Source organism: Silurus meridionalis, chromosome 10, assembly GCF_014805685.1.
Source record: "Silurus meridionalis isolate SWU-2019-XX chromosome 10, ASM1480568v1, whole genome shotgun sequence".
In the NCBI taxonomy this organism is placed as follows: Eukaryota; Metazoa; Chordata; class Actinopteri; order Siluriformes; family Siluridae; genus Silurus; species Silurus meridionalis.
Window position 1 is genome coordinate 14,248,630 of NC_060893.1, and position 23,784 is coordinate 14,272,413.

Sequence of the window (23,784 nt, forward strand, 5' to 3'; positions counted from 1 at the left end):
ACATACTTCCAAATTTATTATTTTAATCAACTTCGGCTAAGTAGAATTTACTTTAAATTACACATGACCATAAAAATTGTGCTTACTGATAGCTCTGTGCCATTTCTCTCCATTAGGGTGTGAAACCCAGCAGGAGTGTAAAGTGCAAGAGAAAGCGCCCTCTGGCCGCTACACCTTCCGTCCAGTGAACCGAAGACACACACACACACACACACACACACAGAGACGCGCGCGGGGGAAAACGACAAAGGCTTTTCAAACATGGAGAGGAAGGTCGCTCGCGAATTTCGCCATAAGGTAATCGAGTGATGGGGTTTTCTTCTACAGTTTACCTTCTCTAATATCTGAGTAATGTTGGCCGATGTTAGGAAATGATCTCTAGTCGTTGAAGAATGGCGGATGACTCGCTGCGCACCTGATAGAAGCTCTCAAATTGTCACATTAGTCTCTCTCGCACAGTAAACAGCAAAAGCATGATTAAACACACTTTCACTTTATTTAAGCTTATTTATTTTTACTTGCTATGATCCTCTGGCTTACCTGCGAGCGTGAACTGAGTTACCTGTACACACCTTTACCTGAGGTTTATAGGATATATCTCGCAATAGATTACTTACTTATGGTTGGGACCTGTTTGTTTGTTTGTTTGTTTAGCCCGTTTATAAGCATTCATTAAACATTTGGAATATCCACATACAATGTTTTCTGCTTTATATAATACTGCATGTGCTGAAATGAACTCAGGTTTAGGTGTTGTGCTGTGGTTTCTGTTTATTGAGGCAAACAACGTAAGGCTGATTTGTATAATAATAATGATGATAATAAAAAACAACAAATTATTAATTCATTAATTACTATACATGTAAATTGATTTTCTATATAAAGAGTGTATAGGTTTGAGGGTTTTCTTTGTGAGCTCCCTGCAAATATCTATATGTGTGTGTGTGTGTGTGTGTGTGTGTGTGTGTGTGTGTGAGCCTGTGTGTGTTTGGGGGGTGCTTCACTCAAAGGTCTTCTTCAGTGTTCTGGATAGATGCAATGTCAGACAAGACGTTTTTTAATTTTTTATAGTATTTATTTTTTTTCTCTGTGACTAGGCCTGCGACCTACAGAGGCTTCTGCCTTCTGCCTTTGTTTAATGCTGACATGCAGACGTGTCCCTACTTCGTCTCAGCTGTTGTGAATTCATCATAGGTTGTACCCTAGTGTATTTTATTGGAGGACATTCAGGACTATAGTACATGATTCATGCTCAGAATTTAAATTTTATTGCTTTATGGTGTCAAAGTCCAGGCTAAGGGACACATGGGGCTTGTATAAAACATATTTATTACACCCTATGCACTCCTCATCCAAGCCAGATCTTATCGTGTACAGTATACTCTATTCTAGTGTATTTTTTATCTGTAATAATTAAAATACACTGTAAGGTTTGTCCAAGTGTATTTTTGAAACATTTTGATTATGAAAACAAATGTACATGTTATAGGTTGAAAACAAATATCGATTCCAAAACATCATGTCATTCATTCAGCCATTCATTCAACGATTTATTCATCCACCCATTTTCACTAAACCCTGGTCAGGGTTGCGGTGAATGCACAACCTATATAAGGAACACACAGTAAATTAACCCTGAATGAAACACTAGTCATTTATGCACTAGTCATATATACTATATTATATACTTAAAATATATTCTGTGAAATTAACAGCCTATTATGTGAGAGAATAATCAACTTTTAACCATAGCACTCACCTTTAAGGTTTTCAGTTTTGTAATATTATGTCTCATATACACATTTACATGTGACAGCAACAGTGATGTAGTTTTGGCCATGCACATTCATGTAAAATGAGCCGCTCAGTGTGAGAAGATGGAGTGCAGGGGCATGAGCAGGTCTACTGGAGCAGATCAGCACCCAACTATTTCCACCTGACCAAGAACAATAGCATGTGTCACATCGGTTCTCCAGGTCACTGAAACACATCTCCCACGTCCAACAGCAAAAACCTTTCTCTTTGCTGTTGTGTCTCTAAGAGAGAGATGTGTGGCATCATTGACTGGCCTGAACGTTTTCTTAAAATATTTTTGCAGCAGTTCAGTCACCACAAGGTATGATGGTCCGCCATATTAAACCTGTTTAGCACAGGAATTTTTATTTACTTTTTGTTCTTCTTTGCAGGTTGATTTGCTGATTGATAATGAGGCAGAAAAGGATTACTTGTATGATGTTCTGCGCATGTACCATAAGTAAGTTTGATCTTTTGATCTATTGTGGATTTCCTGACTGGGTGGTTGGCTGTTTTTGTTTTTTAATAATTCATTATAGACAGTAGAACAACAAAGCCATGAAACTTTGTAATTTTACAATGAAGAGCGTAAAAACATGTTATTTATTTGTTATTTCTCGGTGGTCCTGGTCCTGGTCTTGGTAGTTTGTATTAACTAGCTACTTTTGACATGATTGTCCATGATAGTCATTTTTGCTTATTTCCATTCATTATTTTATTTTAGAATTCATACAAAATAACTTTGTGGTTGTACAACAAAATATGTCAGAACAGTATTTTACATTTTATAGAAAATTGTTTCTTATTGGTTAATAATTCATGAACGTTTGTAGCACAGTAAGGAAAACAACATTGTTGCATGCAGTTGAATTATACATTGGGTTTCTTTTTATCTAAACAATAAGAACTAAATAGGTTTTTCCGCTTGATCTTTGTTTGGTTGCTCTATTGGACCAGTGGCTGAAGGTTGTCCTATTGGATGGAGATCTGATAGTTTCCAATCTCCACCCGTCACATGCAGCCATTCACAAAAGACACTTTGCTGTTGATATTTGAGTCAGGAGTAAAATACCAGTCATCAAAATTTCATAGAACACAGAACACAAAATCCAAAAAGCATTACTTTAAACGTTTGCATTTGAAAACTAAGAGCTACACAAAAATATTTGGAAACACTATTATAATTCATTTTTATTGGTCAAAGAAGAATAGATTATGTAGAACATTAATAATGCCACTATGGCTTAAATGACTAATTTCAGTAAATTATATAAAATTATAAGTATCAGATCATCAGAAATAATGACTAGAATAGTGGCTCAAGAAGTTTGCTGTTTTTAAATCTATCACTACAGGATAAAATATTAGTAAAGCAGTAGTCACAGGACTAAATTTCACTATGCTTCTGAACCACCCCATATATCATTGAATAATGCAAATTCTCCTTTTTTCTTTATTATAGCAAGTGTTTTACGTATCAAAATATGATCAGTGTAATTTGCTCCAATAACCTGAAGTGCTACTTGACACTAGTTATATTGTCTTTAAGCCTCTTCGGATGCATGCTTCTGGAATAGTCTTAATAACGGTTCTTTTTATTAGGTCAATGGAGCTGTCTGTCCTGGTGGGGGACTTGAAGCTGGTGATTAATGAACCAAACCGCTTGCCTCTATTTGATGCCATTCGGCCTCTCATCCCTCTCAAGCACCAGGTGGAGTATGACAACCTTACCCCAAAGAGATCCAGGTGAGAAGATGGCATAAATTAATAATTATAGACAAATTAAATGGTAACAAACAGAAAGAGAGAGGGGGTGGGATCCACACTGTCCAAGTACTGGGGTAATGTAATTGCTCCCTCTTGGGTTCAGTGAACCATGTCAGACTGGTTATAAACACTATGAGTATAATCCAGTGTGACACACATCTCTAATAGTGCAGAACCTGCTAGTTCCCAGCTATGGTTAATGTAGTCAGATGAAATGTTTTATCTAAGCTCTTAGATATGGTGACATTTAAATGTAATGCAGCATAATGTTTGAGACAAAAATGTTTTGGTAAAAATATTTTTTTTTACATAAATGAAAAAGGAGCACACTGATGGTAGATTATACACTTTTTCCAGCTAAGAGAGTATATATATTTACTTATTAGAAAGTCTTATAGTACATAACCTATATATTTTTACAAAATATATAAAAGTTTCTTATAAGATATATCTTTTATTCATGCTCAACATTCAGTTGTAAGAAGTCATATTTACATAACAGAAGTAATTCTGTTATGTAAATCTTAATAGGAATCTGTGCAGACGAATTTAATTTTTTCACTCCATACTTGTCATAGACAATTGTGTCCATATGAGCTTTTATAATGTACTTAAAATCATACAACTTATATTTTCTTTATCAAGAATGATGCTAATAAAAGTAAATAAAAAGCTATTAAAATAATTTATTTGAATCTTCTGTGACTGACACAGCTTTACAGTATTTACAACATTGCTACACAATGACTAAATTGAGATCCCAAATAGAGATTGAGTTACAGTTTGATTTCACTGGTCACACATTCACTGATTACATGTTTATGTCTGCTGGGGCAGCCCAATCTTACTAAAATTAAAATCATAGATTTTCTAATGTATTACATGTTGCAAATACTTCATTTAAACTTTTGTTGATTCATGGGACTTAAGTATTAGTATATTATCTGAAGAGATTATTAGAAAATGAAAAATTATAAAAAATTTTTTTTTATGAAAACAACTGTATCCAATACACAATTAAAATTTTCAAATTGCAATTCAGGAAGTGGTCTTCGATGCAGTTTAGGCACATGTCATAATTTTCTTAATGTATCTGCGCCTTGAAGTCACATATCTAATCTAATAGATGCACATGCACTAGAGGATGTGGTCAGTTTAATACGTTGATAATCATATTAATAAGAAATACACGTTTTAGATTTAAATCTGCCCTAACCAAAAATGTAAGTGTATTTACTAAACTTAAAATCTTATTAAGATACAGTCCAGATTCAAGGCTCATTAAATAGGCAGGTTTAATTTGAATGAGTTCTTCCTTATTTAATGGAGATCCAGTGCAAACAGCTTTCTACTTAAAATAATCGTTTTTGTCATATGAATTTTCTCTTTGCATGCAGGAAGCTGAAAGAAGTGCGTTTGGATCGTACTCACCCTGAAGGCTTGGGTCTGAGTGTACGAGGTGGCCTAGAATTTGGTTGTGGACTCTTTATCTCACAGATTGTAAAGGATGGACAGGCTGGAAATGTGGGCCTGCAGGTAAGAGAGAAAAAGCAAGACGGAAAGAGAGAAGGGAGAGAAGTGGCATGGTAGCACTAGTATACAGTATCTGTTGTATGATAAAAAAAATTTATAAACTCAAAAAATGCATATGTCATTGTTTAGCATTTTATTAAAAAAAAACAGCTATCATTACTATGAACAACAAATATAGGATTTTGTGCATGTTGTTAGGGTAATACTCTGCAGCCTATAAAAGCCTACAGGAGAAATAGCTCTTTGTAGAGTCTGCATTTGAGCAATAGTAACTTCATATGTAGCAAGAAAAAAAACAAACAATGCACAGCTGCATTTTATGTTGATGTCAGGACACCCTCACACCACTAGGTGGAGTAAATAAACGTACTATGATCCCATTTTACAAAACCTGCACCTTCAGCAGTTTTCTTATTTGCAGCATTTTGAAGGACTCAGGGCTACACATGACTCTGTGTTAGAAATGTATGAGTATGCGGACATTTAGCATCTTTATGCAGAAAAATACATCCATTTGTATGCTGACCTGTACTCAGGAACTCAGAAACATTATTAAAATTTTTAGTTAATGTCTGAAACAATTTATTTTACAGTCCCAACTCTGGGGAAAAAAAATATATATTTATATTCATATATTTATTCATATATTTATTTATTTATTTATTTATTTATTTATTTATTTATTTATTTATTTAATTTTATTTTTTCTTTAATATTAATTTTTAATATACCATCTTAATGGACAGACTTATAATCTGATTAATCTTTAAAATCTAGATTCTTAATTGACTAAGTCGGAAAGGAAGCACCATGGTGGTAATTGTGCTGTTTTGGCAGGTGGGAGATGAGATTGTGCGCATCAATGGCTATTCAATTTCCTCATGCATCCATGAAGAGGTTATCAGCCTTATCAAGACTAAGAAGACCGTGTCACTTAAAGTCAGACGTAAGTCAGGATCCTGTGCTCTAATAATTTGTTAAAGAAAAAGAAATTAATATTTACATTTATAAATATTTACACTTACTTTTATTTATAGATGTGGGGATGATTCCAGTAAAGAGGTAATTTTACAAAACACCAGCATCTTGTTTCAATAATCATGTCATAAATCTTTAATACAAAATAGAGAGTTTAGTCTGTGTTTATTGCTATTGAATAATTGGGCAGGGACATTTGTTGTTTTGGCTCTGTTCTTCTGCCCTCTGTATAGTTATTACAACAGTGGGTACAGTGCCTTGCAAAAGTATTGACCCCCCTTGGGGTTTTTCCTATTTTGTTGTCTTACAACCTGGAATTAAAATGGATTTTTGGGGTTTGTATCATTTGATTTACACAACATGCCTACCATTATGAAGATGCAAAATATTTTTTATTGTGAAACAAACAAGAAATAAGACAAAAAAACAGAAAACTTGAGCGTGCATAACTATTCACCCCCCCAAAGTCAATACTTTGTAGAGCCACCTTTTGCAGCAATTACAGCTGCAAGTCTCTTGGGGTATGTATCTATAAGCTTGGCACATCTAGCCACTGGGATTTTTGCCCATTTTTCAAGGCAAAACTGCTCCAGCTCCTTCAAGTTGGATGGGTTCCGCTGGTGTACAGCAATCTTTAAGTCATACCACAGATTTTTAATTGGATTGAGGTCTGGGCTTTGACTAGGCCATTCCAAGACATTTAAATGTTTCTCCTTAAACCACTCGAGTGTTGCTTTAGCAGTATGCTTAGGGTCATTGTCCTGCTGGAAGGTGAACCTCTGTCCCAGTCTCAAATCTCTGGAAGACTGAAACAGGTTTCCCTCAAGAATTTTCCTGTATTTAGCGCCATCCATCATTCCTTCAATTCTGACCAGTTTCCCAGTCCCTGCTGATGAAAACATCCCACAGCATGATGCTGCCACCACCATGCTTCACTGTGGGGATGGTGTTCTCGGGGTGATGAGAGGTGTTGGGTTTGCGCCAGACATAGCGTTTTCCTTGATGGGCAAAAAGCTCAATTTTTGTCTCATCTGACCAGAGTACCTTCTTCCATATGTTTGGGGAGTCTCCCACATGCCTTGGCGAACACAAAACGTGTTTGCTTATTTTTTTCTTTAAGCAATGGCTTTTTTCTGGCCACTCTTCCGTAAAGCCCAGCTCTGTGGAGTGTATGGCTTAAAGTGGTCCTATGGACAGATACTCCAATCTCCGCTGTGGAGCTTTGCAGATCCTTCAGGGTTATCTTTGGTCTCTTTGTTGACTCTCTGATTAATGCCCTCCTTGCCTGGTCCGTGAATCTTGGTGGGCGGCCCTCTCTTGCCAGGTTTGTTGTGGTGCCATATTCTTTCCATTTTTTAATAATGGCTTTAATGGTGTTCCATGGGATGATCAAAGTTTTGGATATTTTTTTATAACCCAACCCTGATCTGTACTTCTCCACAGCTTTGTCCCTGACCTGTTTGGCGAGCTCCTTGGTCTTCATGGTGCCGCTTGCTTGGTGGTGCCCCTTGCTTAGTGGTGTTACAGACTCTGGGGCCTTTCAGAACAGGTGTATATATATACTGAGATCGTGTGACACTTAGATTGCACACAGGTGGACTTTATTTATGTAATTACATGACTTCTGAAGGTAATTGGTTGCACCAGATCTTATTTAGAGGCTTAATAGCAAAGAGGGGTGAATACATATGCACGCACCATTTTTTCCGTTATTTATTTTTTAGAATTTTTTGAAACAAGTTTTTTTTTTTCATTTCACTTCACCAATTTGGACTATTTTGTGTATGTCCATTACATGAAATCCAAATAAAAATCAATTTTAATTCCAAGTTGTAAGGCAACAAAATAGGAAAAACGCCAAGGGGGTCAATACTTTCGCAAGGCACTGTATGTGGTTAAAGTGCTGCATGTCAGCTTTATTCCTTATTATTTAGATATATTACATACTGGGCGAATTTTAGAGTCCTCTATAATATTTTTCTTAATTTAGGAACTTTTTCTTCCAGTCATTCTCCTTATTATTCAGATATATTACATACTGGGCGAATTTTACAGTCCTCTATAATATTTTTCTTAATTTAGGAACTTTTTCTTCCAGTCACGTCTTTAATAAGTAAAATGCTGGGTCAGTAGATTTAACTTCTGATGACTCGTCTAGAATCATCTCATTTAAACCAGAATAACCCTTTAGCTTTCACAAAAGATTTTTGCTGCTGTTAGCAGTCATATCCGCTGAGGATAATGAATACATTGTTTCCACTGGCAGCCATAAATGACTATCTGTGCTTGTTAGGAAGTTTTCCTATCCGGCTCGAAGGACTAAATGTTATAAAGTTTTCCTATCTAGCTCGAAGGACCATATAAGGATTTTCACTATCTGGTGTGCGCTGATCAGGGAATTGTAGTCGTCCCAGCTCATCAGTACTGGGTATAGAATAGATCGTATATGAGGTGATTCTTGCTATCTTCTGTTAGTTGCTGTTCGGTAGGTTGCGTGATGCAGAATGTATGCCGAAAGGCCACTGCTGAATGGTCAGTGCTGAGTGACAGGTTGCACGATGTCGAATGGCCACTGGTCAATGACGACTGCTGCTCGGTGTTCTGGCTTTTTATACTCTTGGTGGAGGACGGTGCACTGTAATGTCATAGCTTAGTAAACTATGTCTGCCTCTAGTGGTGAAGCGTGGAAATATAACTGAATAGGAATCACAACTGAATAGGAATCCTCTCTTACAGTGCTATTTTCACAAAAGAGGTGATATGCTTTAGATGCTTTTATTTATTTTTTATATGCCTCATATTAAAATACATTGTGCCACACAAGAATAGGATTGCTTCCTTTTTGGGACTGATCTGGAGCAAATCCAAAGAGGCACACTACAACATCTAGTGGAAAGGCTTTTCCAGAGTGGAGGTTATTACAATATTTAAGGAATGCTTAATTTAAAATAGAATGTTTGTGAGATGTCATGTGTGAACGAACCTTTGGCCGGAGAACAGAAAGAAAAACAAAGAACGTAATACACTGAATTATATTAAAAACATAAAGTGTTAAATTATGGGATTAATAGTTCCCACTTTTTTTAATCAGTTCCCCTGATGAGCCTCTAAAATGGCAGTTTGTGGATCAGTTTGTGTCAGAATCAGGGGTAAGTCACAACAACATTTATATCTCTATTAATCCACATTATATAGCTACACAGTTATTACTCTTGACTGACAGGAAAAGAAGAGCAGTGTTGCTGGCCTGGCCTCCATCGGAGGAAAAGAGATCAAGGAGAAAAAAGTGTTCCTCAGCTTGGTTGGCACCAAAGGCATGGGCATCAGGTGAAATAGTGCTGTGTATTACAGTGTTTTTGTCCCAGCTTCAGGCGCACTATAACGTTTTTGCTGCTTTTTGTTGTTTTTGCAATAACGTTTTTGCTGCTCTCATACATGATGCATCTGGTTATCTAATTAGTACAACTTTGACAAATACAACATTAGTTTCCTAGGGAAAACACATTTATGTAATATTCACCTAGAATGTAAGAGTTTCAAAATCTATTGTTTGGTTGTAACAATTAAAAAGCTTTACTGTTTTTAAACTGCTGCAGTGGTTAGACCATACATCAATATTATCATATTAGTGAGTTGATTGCCCTCACTAAATTGAGTTTTTTTTTTGCTTAGTAAAGTGAAACATTTGTAGTAGACAGTAGCAGAGAAAACATGACATATTGCACAAAGGATATGCGCATGTCTAAGATTTCAGGGACATTTCTGTATCCAGTATAGCACATGATACCCAGTGACTGAAAATTAATACCCAGTGACTGAAATTCATTATTGTTATTTGATTCAGTATATCAAGTGGACCAACTCAAAAGCCAGGGATCTACATCAGCAATGTAAAGCCTGGTTCTCTTTCTGCAGAAGTAGGCCTACAGGTATTCTTATCTGATCTAGATTGATCTAGTCTTGTTGTTGCACCGAAACCTTTTTAAAAATTCATTACTGATTTTTTACATTAACAAAGAAACTGATATTGGTTTGGGGATGTAGGTTGGTGACCAGATTGTCGAGGTCAATGGGGTGGAGTTCACAAATGTGGACCATAAGGAGGTAGGGATCATCAGCATTGCAGCATATCTATCATATTAAAGTATGCTAGTTTGTATTGTACAAGTTATAAACCAACAGAAATTATTGTGTTGTTTTTGTAGGCAGTTCGAGTGCTGAAGAGCAGCAGGAGCCTAACTATCACAGTTCTCACTGGGGCTGTAAGTTAGAGTAAATCTGTCCACCTCATTCACATTTGGCTCACATGCAGTTCTCTTCAGTGCTCACTATCACAAAGCAAAACTCTTAACTTACTGAAGAATCCATTTCGCACAGTCATTCCGTAAGACTTATCTCAAGGACAGGAAATTAAAGTCTGATAAGGTATTTTCTTTCTCTAAGACATCAGGATTTGTTAAAAAAATTGGTGAAACTGGTTTAAGTTTGAATACAATGTGACCACAAAATCCAATCATTGTTTTTCTTCATTTCCTGTCTCAGTTGAGAAAGATAAATGGAGATGTGTAATAAGGTTATAAGACCATTAAAACACCAAGGTTTATTGGTGCAATTAATCATGGCCTTCACTCTGTTTGAGGTTGATGTTCAGGTGCTTAATTTTTTTTTTATAATGATAAAGTTTACAATTATAATTTATAAAAGACAATTTTGTTTACACAATGCTGAATGGTGTCATTGAGATTTTAATTTAAAAGTTAGTTCTGACTGACAAAAGTATTAAAGACGTAGGAGTTTAAAATGAGGTTTATAATCAGTATTTGTATGTGTGACTGACTGTATGTGTGTGCATGTTTATGCAATATAAGCTTTAAATGGATATATTTCAGGGTGCAGAGTTGTTCATGACAGATGAGGAAAAGCTGGCAGTAGAAGCTCGCCGAGAGATTGAGCGCCAGGAGTTGATGCAACAGAAGAGAGTGGCAATGGAGACCAACAAAATCATCAAAGAGCAGCAGGAGAAAGAGCGCCTGTCAGTCAGAAAGCTAGATCATTGCATAAAACCTGAACAGCCCACATCAACACAGCCTTCACACACTAATGCCAGAACTCATGAAAATGGTTTTTCAAGTCAAATTTGTTTATCTAGTTCTATATAATATGTTATAGGATTAAAAATATTTATAAGATAAGAAAAAACAAGACATACCTTTATTTGTCCCACAGTGGGAATATTTCTGGTGTTACAGCAGCAAAGGAAAGAAATGTGCATATATATTAAAAATAGAGACATAATACATACATGATTCATCGTACATCATACATGAATATCATATATATACATCATACATTCTAGACAATGGATATATTAATTTTTTTAGAATAATCATAGGATTTTACATTTAATAGCTAATAAATGGAGGTATAAAAAATTCAGCACCCATCTGTGGTTTTAGAACACTGACGTGTGCATGTCATTTGCACATGCCTCCTTTTTGACAGACTCGTGGTTGGTGATCATTTCTGTTGTTTTTTTTTTTTACTTGTTTCCTTGCAGGAGAAAGATGGAGATTTTACAGAAGGCTGCAGAAGAAGAGGAACGATATAGAAAGGAGATGGAAAAGTATGTCTGCTACCTGTTAGATTTAAACTTAAGTAAAATTGGCTGTTTGACATTCTTGTTTCATGTGCCCTATATGTATGTGTTTTAGGATAGAGACTGAAGAGAGAAAAAAAAATAGACAATGGGAGGAAGACTGGGGTTCCAGGGAGAAGTCCAAAACTCCATCTCCTGCACCTTCTCCTTCACCTCAATCACGTTCTCCACCTCCAATGAAAACCAGGAGCTCAGGTGCGATCACTGGTACAATGCTGCATGCTGAAATCTGTCTTACCATGCATGAATGTGGAGAGTGAGTTTACTAAACCCTTCCTGTTACTCACTGATGATAATATGCTCACAGCATAAATCATCTAGAGATCTATTTACCTACTTTTTTTTACTCTTCTGTCGCATGACTTAATGTGCATTCAGTTTTTATGAATGCAATCTCTTTCTCTTTTCTTCCTTTGTTTCTATCTGTGTCTGCTGTGGCTTGTACTCCTGATCTACTGTATACAGCTGCTGAAGTTGACACCGATGAAGATGAAGAAAAAGAGGGCAGAGAAGTGAGTGGAGCTGAAAAGTTCTCAAAGGGAAATGTGGTGTGTCAATATCTTGCATGTAAAGGTTTTCCTTTAAAAAACCTTTCTCTCACTTTTCCTTTAGATTTTGCATCACAATGTGTAAAAGGATGCAAGTCTTTTCACTTGGTTTCTTTTGGTTGGATCAGTTTGGTAGCGGTCAAATTTAAGTTGGATGGTTGGAACATGTTACTTCCTGTTTAATTTTTTTTATCTTGATCCCCTAGCTCGCAACTGGTTTTATCGCTATGAAGGAAAGTTACCTACACTCAGAAAGGTACTCTGTGTGTTGTAAATGAGAGCAGTGTTTGTGATATTTAGAACATCTTATATAGTATCTGTTTTTTGGATGACAGCATGCAGATGGAATTTCTTGTGACGTGCATTAAAACCTTCGTATAATATAGAATAAAAAATCATTATAACTATTCAGAAAGGAAAAGAGACAAAGAAGAAGAAGAAGATGTCCAAGACAGACACACTTCCAATTGAGAAAAGGAACAAGAAAGAGATGGAGTTTGAGATAAAATTGGCAAAGGAAAAGGAAGAGATTCTTGAGCGAGAGAAACAGATGAAAATCAATCGACTCTTGCAAGAGGTACAATCTTCACCCAAGTGTCATTATAGTGTAATTACCAGAGTTTTTTCTTGTTATATTAACCCTTTTGTGGAGACAAATTGCTAAAAGGAAAGCCAGAGCAATAATCTGTTTAAAGTTTCTGTTTCTGCATCTCACCATGTGCTGGTGTGGGCAGGTAACAGAGACAGAGCGTGAGGACCTAGAAGAATCAGAGAAAGTGCAGTACTGGGTGGAGAGGCTCTGTCAGACTAGACTGGAGCAGATTTCCTCTGTGGAGAATGACTCTCCCGAGGTAAACGTTCAGATTGGATGAAGAATTGTTTATTTTGTGTCAACTTTGCAACTACTGTGTATCTCATAAGTTAGGTTGAGTTAGGTTTGCAGTGCTTTCTGTGAGGTGGAGACATTATTTAATCAGATGAGGTGTTTTGTGCAGATGAGTCCTCCATCTCGATCTCCCGTATCCACTGTGCAAAGATTCCCTGGTGGCTTTCAGCTTGCCACTACTGACCTGGATGACATCAACTTGGATGAGGTTGACCAAAGTCTAAGACAGCCACTGAAAAAACTGGCCCCTACTCCTCCCACCTCCAATCAGTTCCCACCACCTTTACCACTTCCTCCACCTTCACCTCACTTCTATCACAAATCTGTTCACCCTTCTCCATCCCCAAGGCCATCTCTTACTCCCTCCTATCCTCCCCCTCCTTCACAGCTAGCTCCACAGCGCCCACCTTCTCCACCCGCTCCCAGAGTGCCCCCTGCTTCGATCAGTCATGGATGGCAACCCCCTCCCACCACTCGATCTCAGACTCAGGCCCCCTGGTCTTACTCTCACCCACCACCTCCACCTCCTCCACCGCCTCCTCCTCCACCACCACCACCGCCACCTCCTCCTCCACCTCAACATTTAGATTACCAAACCTTCCCTCAGAGCTACCACCGACCACACAGCCCCTCAGAACATAGGAATGAATGGGAGGACAACGGCTACAGGCAACGAGGGGGCTACCCTACAAATGGCTCAAATGAATTCTCCTACCGTGGCAGCGCACAGGTAGCAAATACTGGTTCTATTGATCCAACCAATGTGTGAGTTTCAAAGAGCAAATTAAGCACTCTTTGATTTAACTGAATTGTATAGATGTGTGATATTATGAGGTTACGATATATAGAGGTAGAAAAGTTGGCATGTAGAGTTTGGCCATCATAACAAAGCATGTATTTTGTGTGCCTGTTTTAAGAGGAAATAATTATCTGTTTCGAGGTGGATAAATCAGTAGACATTACCCAGAGGTATTATTCTGGGTTATTCTTTCTGGGTTGTTTTTTTTTTTTTTTTGTTGCCCATTGGACGAGTAAGTTCAATAATCGGAGAGTTTTTCATTTGTTTAAAATAATGCAATAATGCTTGATTTTGTTACTAGCCACCTTTAGCACTACACACAGTGGCTGATGGTCGGATGTATTTTATTAGATGAATAGCATGAATGTGCTGACAGAATGACAAATGCACATGTATGTGAGTACACTGATAAAACTTGTGGAAAAAAGCTGTAATATATGTCTCTTTGTACTGAAAAAAGCAACAAACTTAGTTAAATGCAACCCATGAAATTGGGATTTATCCACCCCTATGTTATAATTTAAGACTATTTTCCAGTGTTAAGTGAAATTTAGATTTGGCATTTTGTTAATATGACCTAGGTTATGAGAAACACGTCTAATGTTAGCAGAATATCAACCTACAGCAGTCCACTGGTGAGCTACAACTATTCATTTTTTTAATGCTTTGTTTTTCCTCGTAGTCCCATAGTTCACTTTATCCGTGTTTGCAGTGTGAATTGCCTAGGTCAAAAATTACTTGAATTTTTTGCTAATGCCTCCTACCACATGGTCATTCTGTAGCAAATAGCACCCAGCCCTCCTACTCAGAGGAGGCAAATGAATCCAGTCATGTCAAAACCAGTCATGCTGCCCCAATCAAAGACCTCATACAGAACCATATTACGGCCTGAGCCCACGGTAAGTCTGAGTATGTATGCGTGTGTGTGCTGATGGAAAATTGAGGTGTTAGCTAATGTCTTTCTCTTTAACTGGATATTATTGTGGAGATTGCTTTTCAATTCATGAGTAATGAAAGTGTGTCTGCAGGTGGTTCATCCCCCTGACTGCATTGATTTATGAGGCCAGCATTTTAAAATAAGCATTTCTTCCTTGAGGAAAAGCGACAGAGTGGAAGGGGGGATTAGAACCTGTTGTGCACATAATGAGTTTTAAGGCTGTGATGGATAGACTTTTTACACCATACATACTTTGCCTTAAAACAGTACTTCTGTCTCTAATACACCCAGAGGATTACGTTCTCAAATATTCTGTGTGGTTAGTTCAATGGAAACTGAATCACCTGAGCTAGGCTTTTCTCAGATTTTGCTTGACACATACTTGAAGTAGAATAAAACAGACATAGTTTTCCACTTACAGTGAGCATCTACTGATTGATTTTTTGGTTTGATGTTAGTATAAGTCACTGTTTTCCCAGCTGCCAATATATATCATAGTGTGCCAGCGGTGTGCTAGTGGAGCTCTGAAACAGTGTGCACTGATTAGTCTCATCAGCTGCAGGTGTTCCATCCGGCTCCGCCATCCAGTCGCACACCGCTTGCACTAATAGGTTTCACAAAGAGATTTGGTTGGATTAGGCATGGGTTCTGAGAAAACAATACATTTCGCCTGAACAGTGTTAGAATTAAGAATTTCTGTCTTTAAGTTTATTTGAATCTCTGGAACTTAATTTATTATATTTTTCCTTTTAGGGACATCAAAGTATTTTGTCTCTTTATGGTTATAGCTCAGAAGTAATCTGCATCTGTACATGTAAATGTAAATTGTGTGCAAAAGAGGGGAATGTTTATGTTTTGTAATACTTTTCTGCATCTGATTTTATGTTGTAGTCACCACAGATGCTTAAGAGGATGGTGGTGTACAACACTTCATTTAAGTCAAAGAAGAAACAAGTAATCAAAGACTATTGATTGGTGCTCTCTCTATTAACCTGAGTGTTTTCTGTATGCTGTTTTTGGTTGATTAGTTCTGGGTGATATGTTCTTACTAAATAATGTTTTTTTTCTTCTTATATATTTATTTTTTAATATAGATTTTTTCTTTTAAGTTTTCCTTAGGAATAAAACATGTTTCCTTGTACTCAATTCTGGTTCCCCTTAAACTTTTCTCAGGAATATTCTCCTTGTTAGTAAATTACTCATTAGGGATCTAGAGCTGCTTTGTGGCAATGTATATTGTTAAAAGCGCAATAGAAACAAATGTAATTAAATTGTATTCTGTGAAATCTGTTTCAGGATTGTAAAGAGCTTATACCAACCTATACCACTGTCTTATACCAACGGTGCTGAGATGCTTTCCTGCTCATAATTGTTTCTTTTTGTTGTATTTATTACTTAACCACAGCTGAGTCTACACCGTATATCCGGGTTTATCTTCTATAGTGATGACCAGCTGTGGCATTTACACAGTGCAGTCCCTGTGTTGTCTTAGCACACAAAGCAATAGACCAACTGATAAATTGTAGCACTCAGACTGTGTCTTGTTTCAGGCTCCTAAGAAACCATTAGCTTGTTAAACATAATCTCTTTGAATCTGAATTAAGCTGAATATAAAGAGCAACATTATTGCAAAAGGACTTTCCTGAAGATTTACCAATCTACCATTATAAAATAATAATAATAATAATAAATTATATATATGTATATATATATATATATATATATATATATATATATATATATATATATATATATATATATATATATATATAATTTAGTCAAACACCCCAAGTTTTACTGTTGTTTTACAGCCTATCAGTTTAGCTAGAGTCTCTTTGGTCAGTGTTTGTGTGAGTGTGTGGGTGTAATAAAATGGTTATAATCCTTCACTATGACAACATGTAAATGTTCCAGATTGCAGTATTCACTCTTTGTTTGTTGAGAATTTGTTACTGCCTTGTTTCCACGTTTGTTCCCTATTCCAACAAAAGCTTCCAGTGATCCAACCAAATTACTTTAGTCTTTAATTTTTTTTTTGTCATATACTCATATACATATATAACTTTAAGATCAATAGGGTTTTTTTTTATTTTTAATTACATTATGTGGAATTGTTTTTAGTTTAGAATAAGTCACATTATTTTTCAAGTTTTAAAAAATTAAGGCATGACTGCTGTTTTGACCTTACATTGATTTAACTAATGCTATAGTCTAAACTAGGCCATGCACAAACTAGAAAATTGATTCTGGGAAGTGAAATGTTTAACCTCTATCTTCATCATTTGTGCAGTTGAAACAGGTGAGGATTAGTGATTAATTGACAGGTAAACTTGTAGTGTTCATGACACGTAAACTCTCCAAAATCAATACACACTAGATTGTGTGCTGCCTACTAAGACCTTTTCTCTGTCTTTCCCATGACATAGGACAACCACAAGTACCTAAACTGTTTGTTTTTTTATTTATTTAAACAGGGCTTTCAGAAATATGTGGAGGACTTCGATCCCTATTCAATGGTACTGTATAGCTTACATGCATGCTGAAAAAAATGACCAAACTCTTACTTTTAATCTCAAGATTATGCTATCATTGTACCTGCAATCCTAATTTAGATAATGGATTGCAGGACAATATTAAAAAATGTTCTCAGGCAAATAGCATGACTTGAGTGAACTAGAATGTGTAATATTCGCCAAAAAACGTCAGTAGGTTTATATTTAGAAGAAAAGCCTAAAGGCATCAGAACCTTATACCGCCAGTCTAGAATTTAGAACAGTCTTGCACAATGCTGCTGCTCAGATTCCTCTTAAGTCTATCATAGTAAAATTTTAAATGGCTGTACTTAAAACTTATTGCAGTTGTTACCATTTGTACACTAAAATGTCAGTTGATTTTTCTATGCTGTTTAAAGCATTCTAAGCAACATAATGAAAGATATGAAATTATCCAGCTGTCAGTAGTGTAGCATCTGTTGCCATCACACCAAATTCATTACATCCCATTTCTGCATCATATTGCTAATATCCCATTGTTCTGATGCTGTGACTTTGGTGCATGCTCTGTCAACACCATTTGTGTAATCCCATTACAGTTTACCTCTGACCAAATAGAAGGAAAAGATGTGCGGCTGCTGAGAATTAAGAAGGTAACTTTCTATCCTAATCAGCTTGCTGCTTATCATTGAAATTATTTATTTAATCCAAGTTTCAGAAATATGTAGATTTTTAAAACTATTAAGCACTCACGACTACTATCGGTAGAGAGGAAAATGAACATGTCTTTTGGAACTATTTACACAGTTTCTGATTTTATTATAACACTTGGTGCTCAATTATGTTTTATGATGCAGATGGTGTTGGTTTAAATGTGTAATATTCAGAGTGTCATATTTGTAGCTAGAATGCTTTATGTTGTCCAATAAACAATTCCATTGATAGGCGTTGTATGTCTGCCTTCAGTCTCTCATGTTCTAATCTTAAAATTCAAAGGATTGTTTAGAGTATATGAACCAAAAAGTAGTAAATAACATGTACAGTGGCCTGTCTTTCTAAATCTAAACTAATGTTCTGCTGGGCTTTGTGTGTTGTGCAGGGAGGCCCATTGGACATTGCTGTGGAAGGAGGAATAGACACTCCACTGGGAAAACTTGTGGTTTCAGCCATTTATGAAGGTGGCTCAGCTGATAAGCATGGTGAGGTTATTTGAATATCATTACTGCCGTAATCCGATCGGCTTCTGGTTAAACATATGTACTCTATTCATTGCTGTCTCTAATTGCTCATTTTTATGCATGGTGCTCTCAGGTGGAGTGGTGGCCAGTGATGAGATCATGGCAGTAAATGGAAAAATCCTGACAGATGCAACCCTGACTGAAGGGCAGAACGCTTTAGCTCGGGCCTGGAACAGTGGAGGGGTATGAACTTTCAAACTTATTGCTCTAGATAATACCCACAAGGATATTTTGGTTATTTGACTGAAGACTGAACATTTATGAGCCCAGCTTTGCTCATTCCTGATTGTAAGCATATCAAATTGAAGTGTAGAATATTTGTAATGTTTATGACTGTCCTAAAAATCTAATAAATACAGTAATTGTACAATTTTGAATTATTTATTAGTAATTAAATGCAGGACAGCACTGATCAATGGAACTAGAAAAACATTTTTTTCCATCTATGCTAATGTGACGCTCTCACATACATATGGGTGATAATTAAAGAAGAATAATTATTACTATGTTTTGGCTAATCACAGCATTTTTTTTGTCCATTTTTGTTCTGGTTATTCAAAATCCCCACAGATGCTTAATTAGGTAGAGACTAATTATTTTAAATAGGAGTTTTGTCTGAACATGTGCCTTATAGTTCAGATAAAAGTAGATGAATGTGGTTTTATTGAATGCAAATCACTGTATATTATTGTGGTTGTTTTTTCTGTTTATGATAATTGGAATTGATTCAAGTAACTTAAAGGAAGAAGAAATCGATAAGCTTTTTAGTTTACTCTAAGGGATCAGGATCAATTACTACTCATTTTTTTTAATTGAATAAGCTTAATCTATTATTAGTTAGATCATATTAGTGACAGTGACAAGTATTGTATATATGTTTTATTATTTTGTGTGTGTGTGTGTGTGTCTGTGTGTGTGTGTGTTTTGTGTGTTTTGTGTGTTTGAATGTGTGTGCATGTGTGTGTGTGTGTGTGTGTGTGTCCTTAGGACTGGATTGACCTTGTGATAGCAGTTTCTCCACCAAAGGAATATGAAGATGAAGTGTAAGTACACTGTCTTTGTAATTTATTCTTTCTCAGGTCTTTACAAATTATTCCAAATGGGGAAAAAAATTTAACTTGCTCCATGAAGATTGATGAAAACATTTCAGATCTTTTCGGAGCTAATTTAGGTTTAACATTCAATTAGTTAGATCTAATTATTCCTGTTTGCAGCGTCTTCAATGTCGCCAATCCAAAACTTTTCAACCATAGTCATGACTTTTGATAAATCTGAATTTGCATCAGGACCAGCTGTTCACTTGTTTGATGGAAAGCAAGATGCCTGTAGTGTTGATGTGTCTTGCTGAATGTGTGCCTGTCCCCTGTGTAATGTGTCTAGCCCTAAAGCAGCATCAGTCAGTTCTACTGCAAACAGAAAGGTTTTCCAGGGCAGTGCCTCTGTGTACAGACAGGGCTATGTGCTACAGATGAAAACACCTCACACCCCACACCCTGATCACCTACACAATCCTGGGTAACCTCTTTGAGCCCCATTTAAAATAGAGTGAGCGTATGCATCATGTACATGTGACGGTCTCTCGGACAGTCAAGAACACCACGTGTACCGTCCAATTAGTGTTTAGCTCAGGATTTTGTGTTCTGTTTAGAAAACAGAAATTTTTTATGAAGCTTTTATTCAGTGATTTTACTTTTGTTAGTTTAGATGGCATTTTTAAATTATATAAAATGCATGCATTTTATCATTTATTTAAAAAAAAGGTAGGACTGATTGGTTCTGTGTCCCAGGCAGAATCTTTAGCAGTCTTTCTGATTGATGTTGTTCAAAGGGACTGTTACATGTCATGACTCGTACAGAGATGTGGTGATGGCTTGAGCTCAACTCCTGATGCAGCATGTTGCTATTTATTTCCTTGGACACATTAGAACATGTATTTTTTACAAGAATATAGAAAAGGAATAGCTATTAGAAAATCTGAGTTCATATAATATGAATTTAGCAACATGCTTTGCACTTGAAGTGTTTCTCTCACTGAATCTTCTGAGTGCCTCTCTTTTTAGAAATCTGAATCTTTCTTTTTTCTGAAAACGTGTGAAAGAGTGAAAATGCCTCCTTGTTTATAAATTTTATTTATATACAGTGGAACCCGGGTATGTCGATGTCCTAGGGGGTCGCCAAAAAGCATCGAGGTAACCGATGATCGAGATAAACGAAAACAAAATGGCGGCAGTATATTAACGTGCTTGAAATTTCTTTATGTACATGATGTGCGTTAATAAATGAGAATGTGCATGCACGTGTTTTTGGAGGGTTTTTTACACAATAGCGTTGCTGCGATTTGTTTGATGAAGGCATGCTATAAAAATGTACATACGTTTGTTAACAACAAAAGGCATAAGTGCACCTACTAACAGCAGAGATTTACCAGTATACAATACAAACCACCATCCATTCTCCATACAAACCTTTATTATATTCTCCAACATTATAAACACACAGATCGCTCAAAAAAAAAAAAAAAAAACGCGGCTGCACAGTGCCGTTTCACATTTAGTCCACATGTGGAAAAAAAAAAAACATAACTAAGTGTCTGAAAACTTATGACCATCAGGCTGAAGTAATCCGCACAAACACACAAAGCAAAGTGTCCGAAAAAGCCGACCGACGGCACGGCGCGAAGCCGGAAAAAAAACCCGGAAGATCCAAAACTGAACCCGAAACCAAAAACGAGGGACAGAAAAGTCTCAAACGTGAACGGCCAAAGGGGCGTGGCAGGTGCCGGCCGCTTTCTCTGAAGCTCCGGCTTCAACTCCTTACCGAGAGAGCCGTGCTCCTTACCGGCGTCGCTCCTTACCGAGAGCCGTGCTCCTTACCCTGCTCGCGCGTCCGCCGGTAAGGAGCACGGCTCTCGGTAAGGAGCGACGCGCCGGTAAGGAGTTGAAGCCGAGCGCCGCTCCGTTCATCACATAACATTTAACAAAAATGCATATGTGCACTTACTAACAGCAGAGATTCACCAGTATACAATACAAACACCTGTAGTATCTGTAAGGTTTGATTTTTCCGCCACTTTCGCGAAGTTCTTCTGCGGCTGCACAGTGCCGATCGACATAACTGACGTTAAAATTTCTTATTTTTCCCCCCTCTTGTGCTCGAGATATCAGGGTTCCGCGACATAAAAAAAGTCGACATAACCGATAAAAAATGCGTAGAAAAGCGAGAATTTGGCGGTTCCACTTCAAAACGTCGACTTAATAGGGTTGTCGAGTTAACCGAGGCGAGATAACCGGTTCCACTGTATATATATATATATATATATATATATATATATATATATATATATATATATATATATAATATTTACTGTAATAATCTGATATTTTCTTGCAGGACATTCTTCTAAGATCCTGGATCCAGGACATTCTTCAGATTGACAGACCTTTTTTTTTTTTTTTTACATTTTGTCTATGCTTAATTTGAAGCTGTGCGGAATACTTTTGTATTTTGTGCAGAAGAAATTGTGGTTTGAAATGATTTTTCCCCATAACAAGTCACAGGAACTGAAGAGCATTCTTAAGGTCAATAAAAAAAAGTTTATTTCCCTGTGATTGTGGTTTATCTGTCTTGTGTGTAAGAACTTGCAAAAAAAAGACCTTAGAAACTTGCATAGAGTGTGATGTGAAAGATTCTTTCTATTCTTGGTGTGAGCTATGTTGCTGTGTTCTGTGTCAGTAAGTGAATCCATGCCACCAAACTCATTCCAGTCTGACTTGAAACCTGTTTTATCCAATTTAGAGTCTATTCCTCCAGAATTATTTTTCTTTGTTAGACAATATTTCACACATGCTGACATTTTAGAAGATTGAAATTAATGTTAGAAAAGATAAAATCATGCATAAATGGCAGGAGGGGTTGTGGGAGTGAAACATTGCATTTGCACCACCTACTGTTGGGATAATTATACAAGTATACATTATACTTCATTTTGCCACACATCTTGAAAGATATTAATCAAAGGATTTCTTTATTGATTTATTTCTTTTAATTTATTTGAAATTAAAGTAAATGTAGCATAATTTGTAAAATATTTTAAAATGTGGAAGTGGTATCTAAGTAGTTAACTGTCTAAATGACTGATCGTAAGGTTAAGGGTGCAAACTCCAGTATCTTAAGCTTAAGGCCCTTAACTCTCTCTGATCCTGGGGTGCTGTACCATGGCTGACCTTGTGCTCTGATTCCAGCTTCCTAACATTGCTGGGATATGTGAAGAAATAATTGCACCGTGCTGTAAGGTACATGGGACAAGTACAAAGCAACTTTACATTATTAATTAATCTGGAATAGACAATATAAACGATTGTGCCACTTACTGTAAAATAAAATAAAAATCCCTATACAGTATATAAACTGAGTATGGTCTTAATATTATTTACTTAAGATCAAGAAATGGCTCCAAAACGATTAAGGAGCATTTTGTGTTAAAGTTATTTGAGCTATAGAAAAGTTCCTGTGTACAAGTTAAGGCCTTCACCGCCATCTGTAAATCAACACAACCCGGACTTAAAAATCACTAGTTACGCCCAGAACATTATTGTAAATGCGATTTTAAAATGGAGGGGCGTGGCTATTAAACTCGATTTGCAAATGGATCCGAAAAACGTTAAACTGATTTGTTGTTGGAGTTAGAAAAGGACACTTCAGGACAGCGCATGTTATACTGAAATAATGCTGAAATGTATTCTTTGTTTTAGCTCTTTGTTCTCTCATACACTGTACCGCAGTTAGCCACCAGAGGGCGTCAGTGGCTTTTGGCTTTTTCTTTTCATTGCTATGCTGTTTACTTCAGTTTAGTTTAAATGTTAATGTTTTAGTTTTATATATTATACATTTATGCCTTGTTTTTATTTTCTACATTATAAAAGTGTATATTTATGGAAAATAACGTTAAAATTCGTGTAGCATAAACAATATATCTTCTGTAGCATATAAGATAAGATAAAATAAGATAAGATAAGATAAGATAAGATAAGATAAGATAAGATAAGATATACCTTTATTCGTTCCACAGTGGGAAAAATTCTCTGGTACAGCAGCAAAGAAAAATAAAATGTGCAAATATATAAAATAATAAAGACATAATGCAGTATATAGTATAT

General features: G+C 36.4%; 1 protein-coding gene across 3 annotated transcripts; it reads left to right on the plus strand.

Annotated features, from left to right (window-relative positions):
• Positions 1 to 151: 151 nt before the first annotated feature.
• ush1c (Usher syndrome 1C) lies at positions 152 to 22,940 on the plus strand. 3 transcript variants are annotated; one of them, XM_046860166.1, is made up of 21 exons: positions 152 to 297; positions 2,187 to 2,254; positions 3,397 to 3,540; positions 4,959 to 5,097; positions 5,932 to 6,040; positions 6,132 to 6,156; positions 9,164 to 9,221; positions 9,296 to 9,399; positions 9,917 to 10,001; positions 10,117 to 10,176; positions 10,278 to 10,334; positions 10,962 to 11,104; positions 11,630 to 11,695; positions 11,784 to 11,923; positions 12,194 to 12,240; positions 17,373 to 17,414; positions 17,990 to 18,043; positions 18,490 to 18,589; positions 18,702 to 18,811; positions 19,616 to 19,671; positions 22,019 to 22,805. In XM_046860166.1, exons 1-21 carry the CDS (start codon positions 262 to 264, stop codon positions 22,029 to 22,031), a joined length of 1,656 nt encoding a protein of 551 aa, XP_046716122.1. In that variant the 5' UTR covers positions 152 to 261; the 3' UTR covers positions 22,032 to 22,805. The 3 variants fall into 3 exon arrangements, with proteins under 3 accessions (XP_046716122.1, XP_046716123.1, XP_046716124.1); XM_046860167.1 differs by lacking the exons at positions 152 to 297; positions 2,187 to 2,254; positions 3,397 to 3,540; ... (10 more) ...; positions 11,784 to 11,923; positions 12,194 to 12,240 and adding exons at positions 12,248 to 12,532; positions 12,689 to 12,853; positions 13,011 to 13,127; ... (2 more) ...; positions 14,744 to 14,860; positions 15,790 to 15,852 and having other exon boundaries at positions 22,019 to 22,940; XM_046860168.1 differs by lacking the exons at positions 152 to 297; positions 2,187 to 2,254; positions 3,397 to 3,540; ... (10 more) ...; positions 11,784 to 11,923; positions 12,194 to 12,240 and adding exons at positions 12,248 to 12,532; positions 12,689 to 12,853; positions 13,011 to 13,127; ... (1 more) ...; positions 14,543 to 14,596; positions 14,744 to 14,860 and having other exon boundaries at positions 22,019 to 22,938.
• Positions 22,941 to 23,784: the final 844 nt, after the last annotated feature.